The sequence below is a fragment of the Marmota monax genome, unplaced genomic scaffold (genome assembly GCF_021218885.2).
Source record: "Marmota monax isolate L192 unplaced genomic scaffold, Marmota_monax_Labrador192_F-V1.1 WCK01_AAM20220418_F8-fsc00052, whole genome shotgun sequence".
Taxonomy (NCBI): Eukaryota; Metazoa; Chordata; class Mammalia; order Rodentia; family Sciuridae; genus Marmota; species Marmota monax.
In genome coordinates this window covers 7,054,173-7,071,723 of record NW_026693473.1, presented here as the reverse complement: position 1 = coordinate 7,071,723, position 17,551 = coordinate 7,054,173, and the positions used below count along the sequence as shown (strand labels likewise).

General features: G+C 37.4%; 1 protein-coding gene across 2 annotated transcripts in view; it reads right to left on the bottom strand.

Moving 5' to 3' along the window:
• Positions 1-17,551, bottom strand: part of Rubcn (rubicon autophagy regulator) — a 66,416-nt gene that overhangs the window by 26,097 nt on the left and 22,768 nt on the right. For both annotated transcript variants that reach the window (XM_058583540.1, XM_058583539.1), the window contains exons 3-8: positions 8,316-8,399; positions 6,262-6,421; positions 5,527-5,633; positions 4,331-4,487; positions 2,919-3,452; positions 1,542-1,586 (exon numbers count right to left, since the gene is read on the bottom strand). In XM_058583540.1, the coding sequence (XP_058439523.1) occupies positions 1,542-1,586; positions 2,919-3,452; positions 4,331-4,487; positions 5,527-5,633; positions 6,262-6,421; positions 8,316-8,399 (1,087 nt within the window). The remainder of the gene's footprint in view (positions 1-1,541; positions 1,587-2,918; positions 3,453-4,330; positions 4,488-5,526; positions 5,634-6,261; positions 6,422-8,315; positions 8,400-17,551) is intronic.

The following is a 17,551-nucleotide window of genomic DNA, read 5'->3' as shown; positions in this document are numbered from 1 at the left end:
TGGAATAAGACTAGTAAGAGCTGGAAGTGGAAAAACAGCAGCAGGCAGGGATTACAGGAAATGGGAAATTGATATTCTCCAAAAAGAAACACAAAATTTCTAGTGCCAGAGGGAAAAGCAGGTAGAAGAGCAGGTGGATGCCTAAGAAATGAGCAGGGTGCTCTGGGAAGATGAATGATTGAGACACATCTAACCTATTTCCATGGAAAATGGTACCAACTTGTCTGCTGCTCCTATTGCAAAAAAAATGCTACTACATGGTAAGAGAAATCAGCTTTCTCCTTGGGCCTCAGAGACTTCTGGTAGCCCTAGTAGTAGGCTCTGCTCCTCACCACCAACTGGGGACAACCTAGCAGTCACCATGAAACCTTGGTAAGAAACCATGTCTTGGAAGGAAATTTTTAGATTCCAAACACAACAGAAACCTTACTTCTTTTTTTTTTTTTAGAGAGAGAGAGAGAATTTTTAATATTTATTTATTTTTTTAGTTATTGGCGGACACAACATCTTTGTTTTGTATGTGGTGCTGAGGATCAAACCCGGGCCGCATGCATGCCAGGTGAGCACGCTACCGCTTGAGCCACATCCCCAGCCCCAAAACCTTACTTCTTTACAAGATATGGCTATTCAGCCTTTGCACATTGAGTACACTACCTCCTAATGCTGCCCACCCAATTAATTCTTAGCATTTCCTTACACTTACTCAAAATCTGTCTTCTTATAATTTCTCATCCTCTTAAGAACAAATATGCTCTTCTAAATGATGATTCTGCACACTTTATTTCCTCTTAAACTTTCTCTTTTCAGAGTACCTAGATACCTAGCAGCTTCACTCATTACCAGGAGGCCATGGTTTTCAGTCCTTTCTCACCACTGTCTTGCAGACACATTACTACAGCATTAATATTTTCATGAATCACAGTACCCAGAATACAACACAAATGTTTGAGTTTTACATGCTCAAAGCCAATGATCTGGAATACAGGAGACACTACCATGAAAACCAAAGAAACAGATTGAAGTCACTAGAAAAATGTGCAATGGTTGGAATAGGGTATGGGAACTCACAGGGTTATGAAAACATATGTAAGAAAAAGGAAATGGGACTCTGGACAGGCAAAGAACATGCAAGTGTATCCAAAACCACAGAAAGGGGATAAAACACATTCTGGTGTTAAGTCAAGGAAAATAAAATAATCCACAGTAAGTATTCAGTTAAAAGAAACATTCTGTCACTGATTCATCAAGAGGCCTTAGATAAATAGTAGGTCTTTGTTTTACCTTTGGGCAAAAATTAATCACTAAGTCTTGATTCTGCCTCCCAGAAGCTGATGGGAAACTGAAGGAGGCATATAGAAGTTGTGAGAAGAACATATATCACATTAAGTATCACTGTCATTTTACAGACAGGTCCTAACATCATAACAGGACCAGACTAGCCAGACTTGATTTGACACCAGACTGTAAAAAGACGTTTTCAACTAAACAAGGGGATCACAAAGGAGCAGAAGGGAGAGAAGGTAGAGGACTGGCTCCCAAACCTGCAATGGGATCTTCAACTATAATGGTGATATTCCTGGGGCCTCCTGTAGGTAAACAGACAAGTATAGAGAAGAGTCCAGACAGAGCAAACAAGATTAGAGAAAGAGAGGAAAAAACCAAAAACAAACAAATAAAAAAACTATGTCTTTTACCTGGCAGAGGTGGGGACATAACTCCAAAAGGGAACCCCAGTGCTAAAGGAAGGACGACTTGTACAAGAAGCTACACATGACCCATACTCCCTCGGACCCTTCTGCAAGGTTTTCACAGGCTCCCTTTTCCCATGCAGGTTACCATGGTTTCTGGAATCCATGTGGATTCAAGAATGGGGGCAGGGAAGTTTTACATGCTCAAAGGCCAATGACCTGGAATACAGTAGACACCAGGCCTAAAGTATAAGATGTGACATGAGGATCTAACCCAAGCACACTCTTCACATCTAAGAAAGCTCATGGGAAGACAGGCTTTGATTTGGAGACTTTTTCTTTAAAAGTTCCAATAAGTCAAATTCTTGAGGAAAAAACAGAGATAAAATTTGCCATTTGGAAAGTTTCAGATGAGGCCCTTAGGTTCTTTTCTTTCTAAAAATTACAGAGAAGCAATGGCAACTCCAGTTGCTAAGGGAATCCTTTTTATCCTTAATTTAAAAATTTTTTTTTAATATTTTATTTCTGGAGTTTTCTGACCCGGAACGGCCTTGCTGTTATGGAGATTCTGCTATAAGTGAAATCCAAACAAAGTCTGCCAGATACCAACAACCCAGGAAGGATGATGGCAGGGAGATGGCAAAAGCAATGAAACCCACCTTCCCCAGGTCTAGGCTGCTCTCTGCTCACCTAGTGTTAAGGGAACAGCATTCCCAGGGGCCAGGGTCTCTTTACCTGTCCCTCAGCCCCACCAACTTGGTTACCAGGTCCTATACTTATATTCCTAGTTTTAATTAGGAAACCCTAATATCACTCTGCTTCTCTCATATTGGTATTATATCCTGACCAAAGTTCCAAGGAATCACAGGAAGGGGAGGAATTTAATGGGATTATTTTTAAAGCTCTTTAATATATTCCCTTAGTTCAAGAGATCATTTAAAACTTGAAATGTGATGAGTCACACTATCCTCTGATACCAAGGAACTAATATATCCAGGAAAGTATTTAGTATTTAGCAATATATAAAGGAATAAACATAAATATATTCAAGACATTTCTTGATTATCAGTATTACATTCCAAAGTTCTCTCTTTCACTATAAAGCAGAATCTCATGTCATCAGAAACATAACCTCTTTCGGGTGCTTGGAAAGCCATAAGAACAAATGTTCCCTTCCACTCTAAAGTCAAGGGGTCATCTTGCTAACTAGTGGTTGGTGTGCACCATTACCTGGGGCTCCTCTGGAGGCAATGTTGGTATCTGAATGGGAACGAATATGGCTCTTCTTTGTCCCACTGGAGATAGTGACAGTCTGCCCCTCTGAGAAGCTAGATCTTCGAAGGACATTGGACAGCTGACTCTGCCCCCCACCCTCTTGGTCCCCTAAAGAAGAAGAAGCAGAATCTGGCTTCTGGGAGCTACCAGAGGAGAACAAATTGGAACTGCTACTTTCAGCATTGCTGCTGTGACTCTGACAGCTGGCAGTCCGGCCATGGGGGTCCAGGTTGCCAATGGCCAGGTACTCAGGTCCCTCACTGGCATCGCTTGGCGAATCATTCTGGCTGCTAACCCAGGATGCCTCTATAGGGCTGGTCAGAGTGCTGGAGCTCATCTCATTTGGGGTCAATGCAGAATCCCTGGCTACTGCAGAGTCTGAAAGCTCGGGAGCTTGGATGGTTTGATCCTCTGCTAGTGAGAGGTGTCCTCTGCTTTCTTGAGGTTTCTGGGGAATGCTGGAGAGGGAAAAGGAAGTAGATCTTCTTTCTAAAATATAAAAAATAAAGAATAAGGGAAAGGAAGATAAGCTAACAATAAAAATAAAAATTAAAAAGAGTATCTATTACCTATAAGCCATAACACATAAAAAACTTGTATAAAATTTTCTACTAAATCAAAAAAAGAAAAAAATAAAGATTTTTTAAAAAAGAGTAATCTAGAGGTCTACAGTATGCACGAAAGGCTTCTCCACAACTTAAGACCAATTCTCTATCATTACTGGGTACTGAGGACAGATGTTACTTCAGAAAAGGTAAGTCAATTAAAGTGAAAAATTATTTAGAAGCAGCTAGGTCAAGATCCTGGGCTCTCGAGATAGAGGCTTTATGTCCTGTTGTTATGTACTCCTCATCTGCAAAATGAGCAATAATAATAACACCACCTCCCTCACAGGACTGTTTTAAGAATCAAATGAGATACTACATATAAACAGATTATAATAGAGATCAGCATGTTGTAGGCACTCAAAAAATGTTAGCAATTATTAAATGCCTTCTTTCACTGTAGATTAGAAACTCAAAATAATCAAAAAACACTATAATATACCCATAAAAATGTGAGGGAAAAAAGAATCTAAAAATCTCTCTTTCCTCTATTACTTTTTTTTTTGTGTATGTGGTGCTGAGGATTGAATCCACAGCCTTGTGCATGCTAGGCAAGCACTCTACCAACTGAGCTATATCCCCAGCCCCCCTCTATTACTTTAATTATGTTATATTTGCTGCTATATAACTTTTTAAATATATATGAAGTTTGACAACCTATACCAACTCAAGTCTCAATTCCCAGTCTGTGAGCACTTACAAAATCCTCTACTTTCCAGGCCTGGAGATACATGGAACCACCACCCCTTCCTGCATCCATACCTGAACTGTGGTTGGGCACAGATTGGTGGAGACCAGAGGAGGACCCAAAGTAGGAATGCTGAGCATAGCTGGTTGGAGGGGTACATGTAGAACCAGGCAGAGCTGTCAGGCTCTGGCTCTTTGTTACCAGCAGTGGGCTCTCGTGCTTTCTGGCAAACTAAAACAAAACAAAACATTTGTCAGAGTCAAGGATAGAGGCCCTTACAGGAGAGGCAGTCAATACTTCAGAAATGCTGATAAAAGCTGGCCTTTGGCAGCAAGCCTGGACTAGAGCCAGATCCTATAAACATAGCACAGCTACCTTCTAATACAGCATAAACTGAAACTGTGAAGTCCTGCTGTACACCACAGCTTCTGCAATGGAATCCTTCTAGGTGGTCTAAGTAGATGGGGTAAGCTTATTATAGGTAATAAAATTTTCTTTATACCCAAGGAAAAAAAAAGTCCCATGTACCATTAACCTATACTAGGTATGACACTGTAAACCAACTCCGAATTCAGAACTAACCTTCTTCTCCCCAGCTCTTCATCAAACCTGCATTAAGGAGGTATTTACTCAGACCAAGGGCCATAAGGACTTAAAAAACACCTACACCTCCCTACCCCACTCCTACTTCCCCCACAGCAAATAAGACCTAAGCTTAGATTTTTCACTTCAATAAATTTTTCATTTGTTTGTTTGTTTTTGGTATAGGGTACTTAACTACTGAGACATATCCCCAGCCCTTTTTATTTTTTGTTTTAAGACAGGGTCTTGCTAAGTTACTGAGGCTGGCCTCAAACTTGGGATCCTCTTTTCTCAGCCTCTCATGTTTCTGGCTTCAATAAGTATTTAATGGGGGCTTCAATAAGTATCTAATTCAGTGGTAGAACCCTTGCCTACCATGTAAGGCCCTAGGTTTGATCCCTAGCACAATATAAACAAAGAAACTTAATGGTACCTCTTTGTTTTTTAAATATTTTTAGAAATGGAAGTCTTAGGAACTAAGAGGTAAAGCTTAGTGGTAGAGCACTTGCTTAGCATGTAAGAGGTCCTGGGTTTGATCCCCGGCATCACACACAAAAAAAATTAAAATAAAAATGAAAGTCTTTCCATTCACAACTGCCTCTGTGAAGAAGTCATTTGCTACTGTGAATTAAATCATGATGAGGTCTGGGGCCCAGCACAGACATGGATAATTCCTTGCGCTCTTTACCATAGATGCATCAATCTGAGCCAGGAGGCGGGGGTTGTTCTGTTCCACAGCTTCCAGGCATTGAAGCATGGCTGTGACGTGGGCATCGCTTAGCAGGAAAGCAGTATCTGGGAAGAGAAAAGTTATCACAGAGATGAAATCCAGCAGGGAGAGCTTTGGCCTCCTTGAATGGCCCTGGGAGAGAGAGAAGAGAAAGAAAGTAAAAAGAATTGAGGAGAAACATTCCACTGAAGGGAGAAAGGGAATTAGGGACAAGTAAAGTATAGGAGAAGCTAAGCCATGTCCAGTAAGCAAAGAGCTCAAGATAAGAGGCTTCAAAAAAAAAAAAAAAAAGACTAAATTCTGGCTCTGGGTGACTTTGGCCAAATCACCTAACCTCCTTGAACTCTGTTTCTCTGATGGGAAAATAGGAGTACTAATGCCTGACTCTTAGGGATTATTGTGATGAGGACAGTATCACAGTGCCTGGCCCAACAGAAACTCTCGATAAATGGTTGTTACGTACATTTTGGTTACACCATTACTGGTTTGTGTGTATGGGTATAGTGGAATACTTAGCATAAGGTTTTATTGTTTTTCAAGGGAGGTGAAAAGGAAGACAGGATATGTTTCTAAGTAAGAATCTCTTGGCATCAAGTGAAAAATATGAGGCTCTGGAATTAGAGAGACCTTATAGAGGAATAGTAGAAGAGAATAAGGAAGTATATACAGCAACCCTAAGTGATCTCTACCCACCTGTGTAGAATTTTCTAATATACTGTCTATCCCCAAGCAGAGGTCGAAGCTGGGCTGAGAGGCAGTGGCACTGTAAGCTGTGCTGTAGCCACAACTCTGCAACAGCATGCTCACTCACACCATCGGCATTATTCTGGCCATTCTCATGTAAGTTGATGAACTGTGAGACAAAGAGGCAAGAGTCAAAGTATACATCCTGTTAGATACAGCAGGATTGAGGCCTAATGACCCAAGAACTCACTGAGATAGGTAAAGGGAGGCAATCAGAAGTATTTTTCTCTAGCTAGCATCTAGAGGATACTAGAGTTAGAGAATGATGTAAGGGATTAATAGTTTCCTTGATGAATTGTACCACTAGTGAGGAACTAAGCAGTTAAGACCTGATATGCAATTCTAGGAGAGGCAACTCCAGGAAAGACAAAGCTGCTACACTGGCTCTTTTTTTCCTAAAGTACTTGGAATTGAGCACAGGGCCTTGCAAGGCAAGCACTCTTCCTCTGAGCTGCACCCACTCCCACCCCTGAGCCTTTTAAAAAATTTTATCCGGAGATAGGGTCTCAATAAGTTGCCCAGGCTGGCTACCAACTTATGATCCTCATACCTTAGCCTCCACCTCCTGACTAACTGGGACTATAAGTGTCCACCACTATGCCAATCTACATCTGTCTCTGTTCTGGGATACTCAGAGGAAGGAAAAACTTGACCTCTTGGCTTTTCTCAGAGTCCTCTATTTTAGGTGGCCTTCAAAAAAGAATGTGACAAAAATCTTGGGGGGTGGGAGGCATCTTGGAAAAATGCCACTGAAGAGAAGCCATCTGAGCACTTCTTTTTCGCTTTAGATGCAAAGTTCTGTTTGGAACCTTGATCTTGAATGTTTTTAAGAATAAAATCTTGTAGCCCAGGATTAGTCTGACAAAATATATGAATGGCAATTTCAGGCATCTTTTAAGAGAAAATAACAATAGCAACATAATTTAGAAAAGAAGTTAGAGGAAGGCTTAGTGGGAAAAATAGTAGTGATGAGAAAAAAGGAAATAACAGGCTTTTCTATAGAATTGAGGCACTGTGATTTGGTTTCCTGATTATCTAGAAAGAAGCTACTTTTCCTAACATTATCTTAGCAATGAATCTAGCATTGGGGGGTATGCACAGAACAAGATTGGCAGTACATTGACAAATGCTGAAGTGGGGTGATGGATAGTTTGGAGTTTGTTTTGTTTTTCTAATTTTATATATATTTGAAATTTTCCATAATATAGAGTGAAATGAATATATACATAAACTTGGCAGTGATTGTTTTGGAACCAGGTGTGTAACTTCAGCCATTATCACCTAACTTTTGAGTTCAGTTTCCCTGATTAGAAATCAGGGGTACCATATTAAGCTGAGAACAGGAGAGAGAAGTACTATAACAGTAGCCAAAGCTGTTAGGGACATCATACTTGGTTCCATTTGATATTGGCCTACAGAAATCTCACATTCCTTTCTAACTGGTACTTTTTCTTCTTAAATAATTAGCATAAAAGTCCCACTTCCCCTGTTATTTTAGAAAAACTCTTGCCATTTTCCCTAGATTTTGAAGAGCTTATTTATGGTCCCACATTCACAGATCTTTACACCTTCCCCAGAGGAGAGAAAGTGACCTGGATCAATAGGTCTGTAAGGTTTATTTTTTAATTTTTGGTACTGGGGTTTGAACCCAAGAGCACTTAACTGTTGAGCCACACCCCTAACCCTTTTTATTTTGAGACAGGGTCTCACTAAATTGTTAGGGCCTCCCTAAATTGCTGAGGATGGCCTCAAACTTGCAATCCTCCTGCTTCAACATCCCAAGTTGCTGGGATTACAGGTATATGCCACCATGCCCTGCAGGTTTATTTATTTATTTACTTATTTTTAAAGTAAATGCCAGTTCTACAGGAATAACTTCCTTTCCTCAGTTATCAGGAAACTGGATACACTCCATTCTAGGCGAGAATTCTCTTCCAACTGAACATCAAACAGTGAAGACTTGCAGCTGCACCTTAGAATACCAGTTCTTCTTTCACGCTTACCTTCTCTACATGAAGGGCTGAGTGGGGACTAAGCCACCGGATGTCTTTCACAAATTGCCAGTAATCAGTTTGGCGGCAACAAACCTGATAAAGGAACACACAAAGTGAGCAAATCACTACCATTCTGGACCATATCTAGTTTTACTATTGACTTTCAAAGACAGAAAAAAAGAGCATAATCTTCCCTTTCCTCAACAAAAGTTCTCAGCAGCAATCAAAGGAATATATACACATCTTCACCCTTTTAAAGATTGTTTAAAACTTCTTTAATCATTCTTCTGAACAGGTGTACACGCATATGATATACACAGCATACAGTGGAAGTAATCTCTTTTCTACTTCTTTCTACCATTCAGTTTCCTAAATAGTAATTCTTAAAGCTGGTGAAGAACTATTAAAAGCCAGAGATAAACACCTTCAGTACTTACTACAAACAAAGTCAACTAAGGAAACACTTGCTTTTCTCATGCTACCCAGTTCAGGAAATGGCTGTATTTAGAGTGAAAGAAATGCTCAGTCCTACATAAAATGGTCTTAGACAGGAAAAGGCCCAAACACAATAACAAAATGCTTACATCATGAAAACCTAATTGATTTTTTAGAATCCTTCACCAGACTATCCAGCAGAAGTTAAAATTGAAATTTAAATAATTTTGAAAATAAAGAACTAGCACAAGTATCAAGAGACAAACCAGTTAATGGAACAGAATAAACAGCCTAGAAAGAGACCTTAAAATACATTAGAACCTAATATAGAATCCAAAAGCATCTCAAAAGTCGATAGTAAGAACCATTATGAATTATTATATACCACCAAATTAGAAAACTTAGAACACATAAATTTCTGAGCACACATAACCTAACCAATGAACTATGAAGATGCAAAACCTAAACAGAGGGCTGGGGTTGTGGCTCAGTGGTAGAGAGCTTGCCTCACACATGTGAGACACTGGGTTTGATCCTCAGCATCACATAAAAATAAATAAACAAAATAAAGATATTATGTCCATATATAACTAAAAATATTTTTTAAAAAACCTAAACAGACTAATAACAAGTAATGATGTTAAGTCAGTAATAAAAAGTGCACCAAAAAGAAAAGCCCAGGACCAAATGGCTTCACTGACGAATTTCATCAAAATTTTAAAAAACTAATATTACCAGGTGTAGTGGTGCACAGCTATAATCCCAATGACATGGAAGGCAGGAGAACTGCAATATCAAGGAAAATCTGGACATAGTAAGATCCTTTCTCAAAATTAAAAAAAAAAAAAATTTAAAGGGCTGGGGATATAACTCAGTGGTTAGCCCTGGTACTGCCAAAAACAAACAAACATAAATAAATAATAAAATAAACTGAATACCAATGCTTCTCAAACTATTTGTTTATTCATTTATTAGTTTCCTTCCAGAGAATTTGAAGGGAGGGAACTCTTTAAGTCTCATTCTATGAGGTCAGCATTACCCTAAAATCAAAACCAGACAAAGATATAACAGTAAAAAGAAAAAAACATACTGATTAGTATCCCCAATGGATGTAAATGCAAAAATTCTCAACAAAATACTAACAAATCAATTCCAACAGCATATCAAAAAGACTGTATTTCATTATCACTGACAGATTGGTGCACACCTGTAATCCCAGCAACTGGGAAAGCTGAAGCAGGAGGATTGCAAGTTTGAGGTTAGTCTCAGCAACTTAGCAAGACCCTGTCTCAAAATAAAAAATATAAAGGGCAGGAGATATTGCTCAGTAGAGTGCCCTTAGGTCCAATCTCTAGTACTGCCAAAACAAAGAGAGAGAGAAAAGATTATATACCATGATCAAGTTGGATTTATCCTGGGAAATGTAAGGATGGTTCAACATATACAAATTAATAAAAATAAATCACATCAGAATGAAGGACAAAAATGATATTATCAACCAATAGGAACAGAGAGTATTACAAATTTTAAATTTCTTTACAGGGCTAGGGATGTAGTTAAGTGGTAGAACACTTGCTTAATATACTGAAAATTCTGGGTTTGCTCATCAGCATTCCAAAACAAAAACAAACAAACAAAAAAACCAACCCTCAAAAAATTTTCTCTTTATAAAATAAAAAACAGTATGAATGTTCATTTTATAAAAGATAAAAATACATAAACACCTTGAACATTTGTCTGAAGAGTACTGATTACATAAATTAGGTTATATACATATGTGTAATATTATATATACATTAAAGACAAAGCTGTATATTTGATAAAAAAGTGATGGCTTCCCAATTCTTCTTATTCTGGGAAAGAAGCACTTTCTCCAGTTAGGTATAGATGATTCCCTAGAATAACCATGCACTTTTATTACAACCAATAAAGGTGCAGCTTACCAAGAATGTTATTTTATGTTCCCAAATTTATTTTTTGTCAATCGTACTTGTTATAATTTCACATTTAAAATCATGATTATTCACACTGAGAAAATAACTGGTATAACCAGATGTGCTGGTGTACGCCTGTAATCCCAGTAGCTAGTGAGGCTGAGACAGGAGAATTGCAAGTTTGTGGCCAGCTTCAGCAATTTAGTGAGACACTAAGCAACTCAGTGAGACTCTTTGTCAAAATAAAAACTAAAAAGTGCTAGGTATGTAGCTCAGTGGTAAACTTGAGCCTGGATTAAATCCCCAGTATAAACAAAACAAAAACAAAAACAAAAAAATCCTGATATATTTATGAATACTAAATAGTATGCTCTGAAAAACCTTTTCAATAAAGGTAAGTCATAAAGACTTGAAGTCAAATTAGGTAGAGGCAAGACAATTTTTAGAAGTTTAAAAAAACAGAAAAATAGAGATTTTTATATTCATATTATAGGATCTTTAAGTTACTGATTCAGTACAAAGAAAGTGAAACTGGAAATTCTGTATGATATATTATAGGTGTGGTTTATATAAGAAAGATGATGTAGAAATTCTCTGGAAAGAAACTAGTAAATAATAGTTAACTATGGGATCAGAAAGGAACACGATTCTTCACTATATTTTTTATACTTTCTAATGTTTTTAACCACATTAAGTAATGGTATATTCAAAAAATTGAAGATATGAACATAAGTTGTAGAGTGATAAACAATGATACTACCATTTTTTAGAAAGAATATAAATACATGGGAAAAAGTTCAAGACAATCTAACAAAATATTAAAGTTGTTATTACTTGGTGTTAAGATTATGGGTGACATTTACTCTTCTTTCTGGTATTTGCCAAATGTTCAACAAATAAGAATTTATTTAATTTACATACTCAGAAAAAAAAACAGATCTTTTTCATTATTTTTGTTATTTTTAAAATTGGGCTAATTTGTTATGAACAGTTTCTTCTTGGTGATGGAAAAGCAGGGAATTCTTTGACTTCTCCTAATTCAGCTATCTCAGGGTCTGAGTGTCTCCACATTTCCAGTAGTAGAATAGAGATTATAAAATATGCCTTGCTTCATGGAAGGACTAAAAGGTAGTCCAGATACAGGCTGTCAAGGAAAATAAGATCCTTGATTAAGAATACCATCATGGGCTGGGGTTGTGGCTCAGTGGTAGAGTGCTTTCTTTGCACGTGTGAGGTACTAGGTTCATTCCTCAGCACCACATAAAAACAAATAAAAATAAAGATATTGTGTCCATCTACAACTTAAAAAAATACCATCATGATGCTATAGCTTTTCAAATGCCCTAAGTGATTAAAAAACAATAATTCATATTCCATTACACATCCTTATGAAAATACAGGAGACATGACCAACATGAAGCATTGTATCCCTTCCCCCACTCTAAGGATATAACACCCAGAATAGCTTGATGACACAGCAGCCTGAAACCCTTTGAAAGCCTTAATCTTTTGGGGAGGAAGTGAAAAAGGAAAAATAAGTCCTTGACACAGACTTTATTTCTTAGATCTTTTAAGGCAGAACAAAGCAGTAATGAAGTTGGCATGAATCTATTGTTTTTTATTTTTCCCCGTTAGAGCTTCTACTTGAGAAGTGTGTGTGTGTGTGTGTGTGTGTGTGTGTGTGTGAGAGAGAGAGAGAGAGAGAGAGAGAGAGAGAGAGAGAGAAAACGTATGACAGATTAGAGAGAGAGAGAGAGAGAGAGAAAGAGAAAACGTATGACAGATTTGCCTGGTTTGCTCTGCTTTTATTTATTAACAGTACTGCTGTCTGGCAAGTGATCACATACTTTGATGCTTTTTATTCTGATGACCAGGTGCTTTCACAGATATTATGCTTTCAATAACTGGAACAAAATATGCTTCTAATATTGTGCATTTACAAAGCATCTTTCATTTAAGAATCTCATTGACTTTACTATTTCATCATGATACATTTTCTTTTTCTAGTACAGATGATAAACTATCTAATTATATGGTTAAGTGACTACTCTAGATGAAAATGTAAAATTGGTAATAGAGCCAAGAAAATAACCTATTTGTTATTGAGACATAAGTACTTTAACCACTAAAGGCAACACCTCTGACTTGGTATCTATTTTGGTCATTAGTCCAGGAAATTTGCAGTTTTTGTAAAACATGTTGGTATGATTCTTGGGTACTGGCTCAGCACACTTAGTAAGTCAACGTTACAAATTAGTATAAAGAATATCATGAGGAAGGACAATCTCATGAGAAAAAATAAGTTTAGTATTGATTATGCTTAGCCTGTAGGATGGACAGCCATATGGCAAGATATAGGAAATTGCTAGTCTTATGGACCTAGAATTCATCAGAGAAGTCTGAGCTGGGCATCATCAATGCACAAGTAATAGTTACAACAATGAAAATAGATGAGATTGTTTCAGGAAAATGTACAGAGTAAGAAGAGACAAGGACATACAGGAGAACACCACAAAAAAAAAAATCATAAAGGAAGAAATTTGCCGGGCTCAGTGGCATACACCTGTAATCCCAGTGGCTTAGGAGGTTAAGTCAGGAAGATTACGATTTCAATTTGAACTTCAAGCAAAAGCAAGGTACTAAGCAACTCAGTGAAACCTTGTCTCTAAATAAAATATAAAATAGGGCTGGGGATGTGGCTCAGTGGTTGAGTGCCCCTGAGTTCAATCCCCAGTAACCGCCACCCCCCCAAAAAAAGGAAGAAATTTTAGGGAAAGAAACTGAAGAGTGGTACAAATGAAGAACAATAATCCTATGACATAAGATATTGTCATATAAATCAGGATTTCATGATGGTCAACAATACTACACATAAAATAGAATTCAAAGGAGAAATGTTCATAAGATTAGGTAACATAGATGTCATTTTTCTTAAACTGAACTGTTAAGATCACCAGCAGTGAGGGCAGACAACAGAGTTCAGTGAGTGAATGTAATTGCTTTGAAAATTTCAATGTTCTTGGGGATGGGATTGTGGCTCAGCAGTAAAGCGCTTATCTAGCACATGCGAGGCCCTGGGTTCGGTCCTCAGCACCACATAAAAATAAATAAAATAAAATAAAAATATTGTGTCCAACTACTTCTAAAAAAAAAGTTAAAAAAATTTCTATGTTCTTGATCACACAGAATTACAAGTAATTGGAAACTAAAATAATGAAGGAATATTAATTACTTCTTATATGCCACAAACTACTAGACAGATTTTTCTTCATTTAATTTTCTTCACTTAATTTTTCCATCAAGATTTATTTTATAAAATAAATATCATTATCCTCATCTGAATAGACAAAAAGGGCCAAGGCTCAAAAAAAGTTAAGTAATATCACCAAATAGTGAAGATTGGCTGACAACTATATTTTCTAATGTTTTTCATGTATTACCTAAGTCTCACAGCAACCCTTGGAGGTGGGCACCAGTGAACATAACTTACCCATTATTACATAATTTATGGTGACACTGAGATTAAACTATGAGAAGTGTGGTCAGGTGTAATTCCAGCACCTCAGGAGGCTGAGACATGAGGATTAGAAGTTCAAAGCCAGCCTCAGCAATTCATCAAGACCCTAAGCAACTAAGTGAGGCCCTGTCCCAAAATAAAAAAAAAAATAAAAAGGGTTTAACAAAAAAAAAGCAGTGCAACTTTAAAGTCCATAATTATTGTCATTTTATTTATTATTATGTCATTTTATTTCCCAAGAACTTGGGCATTGAGTCTATATTTTGATCTACATACTATTTGATTCCAAAGACTTCTGTCAGTCCATTATACAATGTTGCCTTCATATTCCTAGAAAAGTGTTTTATATTTTATTTTGGTAGAAGGAATTAAACCCAGAGGTGCTTTACCACCAAGCCACATCCCTAGCCCTTTTTATTTTTAGACAGGGACTCAATAAATTGCTGGGGCCCCACTAAATTGTCCTTGGATTTTTGATCCTCCTGCTTGACTCCTGCCCAAGTCACTGGGATTACAGACATGTGCCACTGCACCTAGCTCCCTCCTTCCTTCCTTCCTTCCTCTGTTCCTCCCTCCCTTCCTTTCTCCCTCCCTCCCTACCTCCCTTCCTTCCCTCCCTCTCTTCCTTCCTTCCCTCTCTTCCTTCCTTCCCTCCCTCCCTCCCTCCTTCCTTCTCTCCCTCCTTCTCTCCTTCCCTCCTTCCCTCCTTCCTTCCTTCCTTCCTTCCTTCCTTGTACCAGGGATTGAACTGAGGGTCATTTAACAACTAAGTCACATCCCCAGCCCTTCTTGTATGTTTTGAGACAAGGTCTCACTAAGTCCTCAGACCTTGCTAAATTGCTGAGGTTGGTCTCAAACTTGAAATTCTTCTGCCTCAGCCTCCTGAGGCACTGGGATTACAAGTATAGCCATGCAGTCAGCTGGAAAGATGTTTTTAAAATGATGACCATTAGAATTCAGCTCTTTAAATGCTCATGTTTTTTCTATCTTCCAAGTCCTTTAAGACACAGGAACTCACCTTCAGAACTTACTCTGAATAGAAAAATTCTAATCTAAGCTAACTTTCCCATTGAATTATAAAAATACCCAACAGGAACACTGGTTTAAAGATATTTTTCAGAAGCAATATACATATCTTTCTAGAAGGGAAGGTAACATTATATTCTATCAAGTATGAACACTTTCACTACAGCCTATTAGATCTTTTGCAATATGACTACCAACTGAAAACAAATTCTGATAAAAAAGAAAATGAGCTTGGGCAGGGGAAAGGATTTCCAGGAAACAATACTCGTCCCTGACATGGGAGGATATGAGTGTTTATAAGTACATAATTGTGCATATATTTGTGAAGTTTGATGTTTTAAAAGACTGTATTAAACCCCAATGACTCACTAGAAAATTTTACCCATAACAAAACCTTATTTGAAACACTGCAAATGGAGTAATTGCCAAAGATAAAGCAAAAACCATTAAGTATTATAGGATTCCATTTATTTTTGAAACTCAATGTTATTAGAATTGAGGATATAAAGAAAAAGAAACTCAACATCAAATAAAGTTTATAACAAAAACACAAATTAAAATCAAAACTACCACTCAGAAACATCAACCAGTTGTCTACAAAGTAATGTTCAAAGGATATTAAAAAAAACGATAATATAATTATTTCTCAAATGTGTCCTGGGATGCTCCTAAGAGAAAAATCCCAATGACTCAATCACTATTAACTACTCAGGCTAATCTTCATTTCTCTTCACCTCGTTTTCACTAGTCATTTCTAAAACTGCTGGAGTTTTCATGTGAATTTTGAGGATGAATTCTCACTAGCCCTATAAGTAAAGTATTTAATTCTTTCATCCTATTACTAATTTAAAGCAAAGATAGTAATAAAAAAAATTCTGAATTTAGGAAACAATGAAAAATCCAATTCAAAGAGAATCAGGGAGGAGGGTGTGGGAATGTGAACCATGGTTTTAAAACAAACCTAAGATTTAGGGGGGAAAAAAAAAAGCCTCTTGACTTTGGTTGACTAACAATGGTCCTACAAGGTCGGCACAGTGGGGTATGCCTGTAATTCCAGCAGCTCAGGAGGCTGAAATAGGAGGATCATGAGTTCAAAGCCAGCCTCAAAGCAAAGCAACTCAGTGAGACCCTGTCTCTGAGTAAAATACAAAATAGGGCTGGGGATGTGGCTCAGTAGTCGAGTGCCCCCAAGTTCAATCCCCGGTACCCAAAAAGAAAAAAGAAAAATGGTACTCCAAGACATCCACATCCCAATTCCTAGAACCTGTGAATGTTACCCTTTATGGCAAAAGGGACTTGGCAGTTGTGATTAAATTAAGGATCTTTTGACTGATACAATACTGCACACCTATAATCCCAGGTACTCAAGAGGCTGAGGCAAATTCAAATTCAAAGTCAGTCGGTACGATTTGTCTCAAAATAAAAAATTACAAGGCCAGGAATGTAGGTCAGTGGTACAGTACCCCTGGATTCAATCCCCAGTACTGCCAAAAGAGTAGGAGGGAGGAGGAGGAAGAGGAGGGGAAGAAAGAGAAGAAGAAGAAAAAGAAGAAAAGGAAGAGGAGGAGGAGGAAGAAGAAAAAGGAGGAGGAGGAGGAAAAAAAATTAAGGAACTTGAGATGGTGAGATTATCCAGGTGGGCCCTATGTAATTACAGGAGTTCTTCTAAGAGGTATTGAGGATAGAGGAAGGGGCTAGGAGCCAAAGAATTCAAGGAATGCAACTCTAGAAGCCAAAAAGGCAAAGAAATGGGAGAATCCCCTAGAGCCTCCAGAAGCACAGTCCTGCAGACACCATGCTTTTAGCCTAGTGAAACTTAAGTCAGAAATGTGACCTCAAATAATAAGTTATAATAATATTATTAAAATATATAACATTATATACTCATATATAATAATATATACTACTATGTTATATAACATTGTATATATAATTATATATTATCACATATTATATAATATATTATACACAATAATATATTATTAAAATAATATTAGTGTTTTAATACTTAAATAATAACTGTAAAATAATAAGCCATTAAGTTCATAGTCATTTGTTAAAGCAACAACAGTTAACATAAACTGATCATTGATAATATGCTGTCACACTCAGCAATTTATTCATTCCACTGACATCTTTGGTACATCAGGCACTAAGTAAAATGTTTTGGATCAAAAAAAAATAATGTATTAAATTTCAATCCTACCATTAAGAGCTCACAGACAGACTGAGGTTGTGGTTCAGTGGTATAGTACTTGCCTGGCATGTGTAAGGCACTAGGTTCAATCCTTGGCATCACATATAAATTCTACTGATTTATATAGAATTTATGT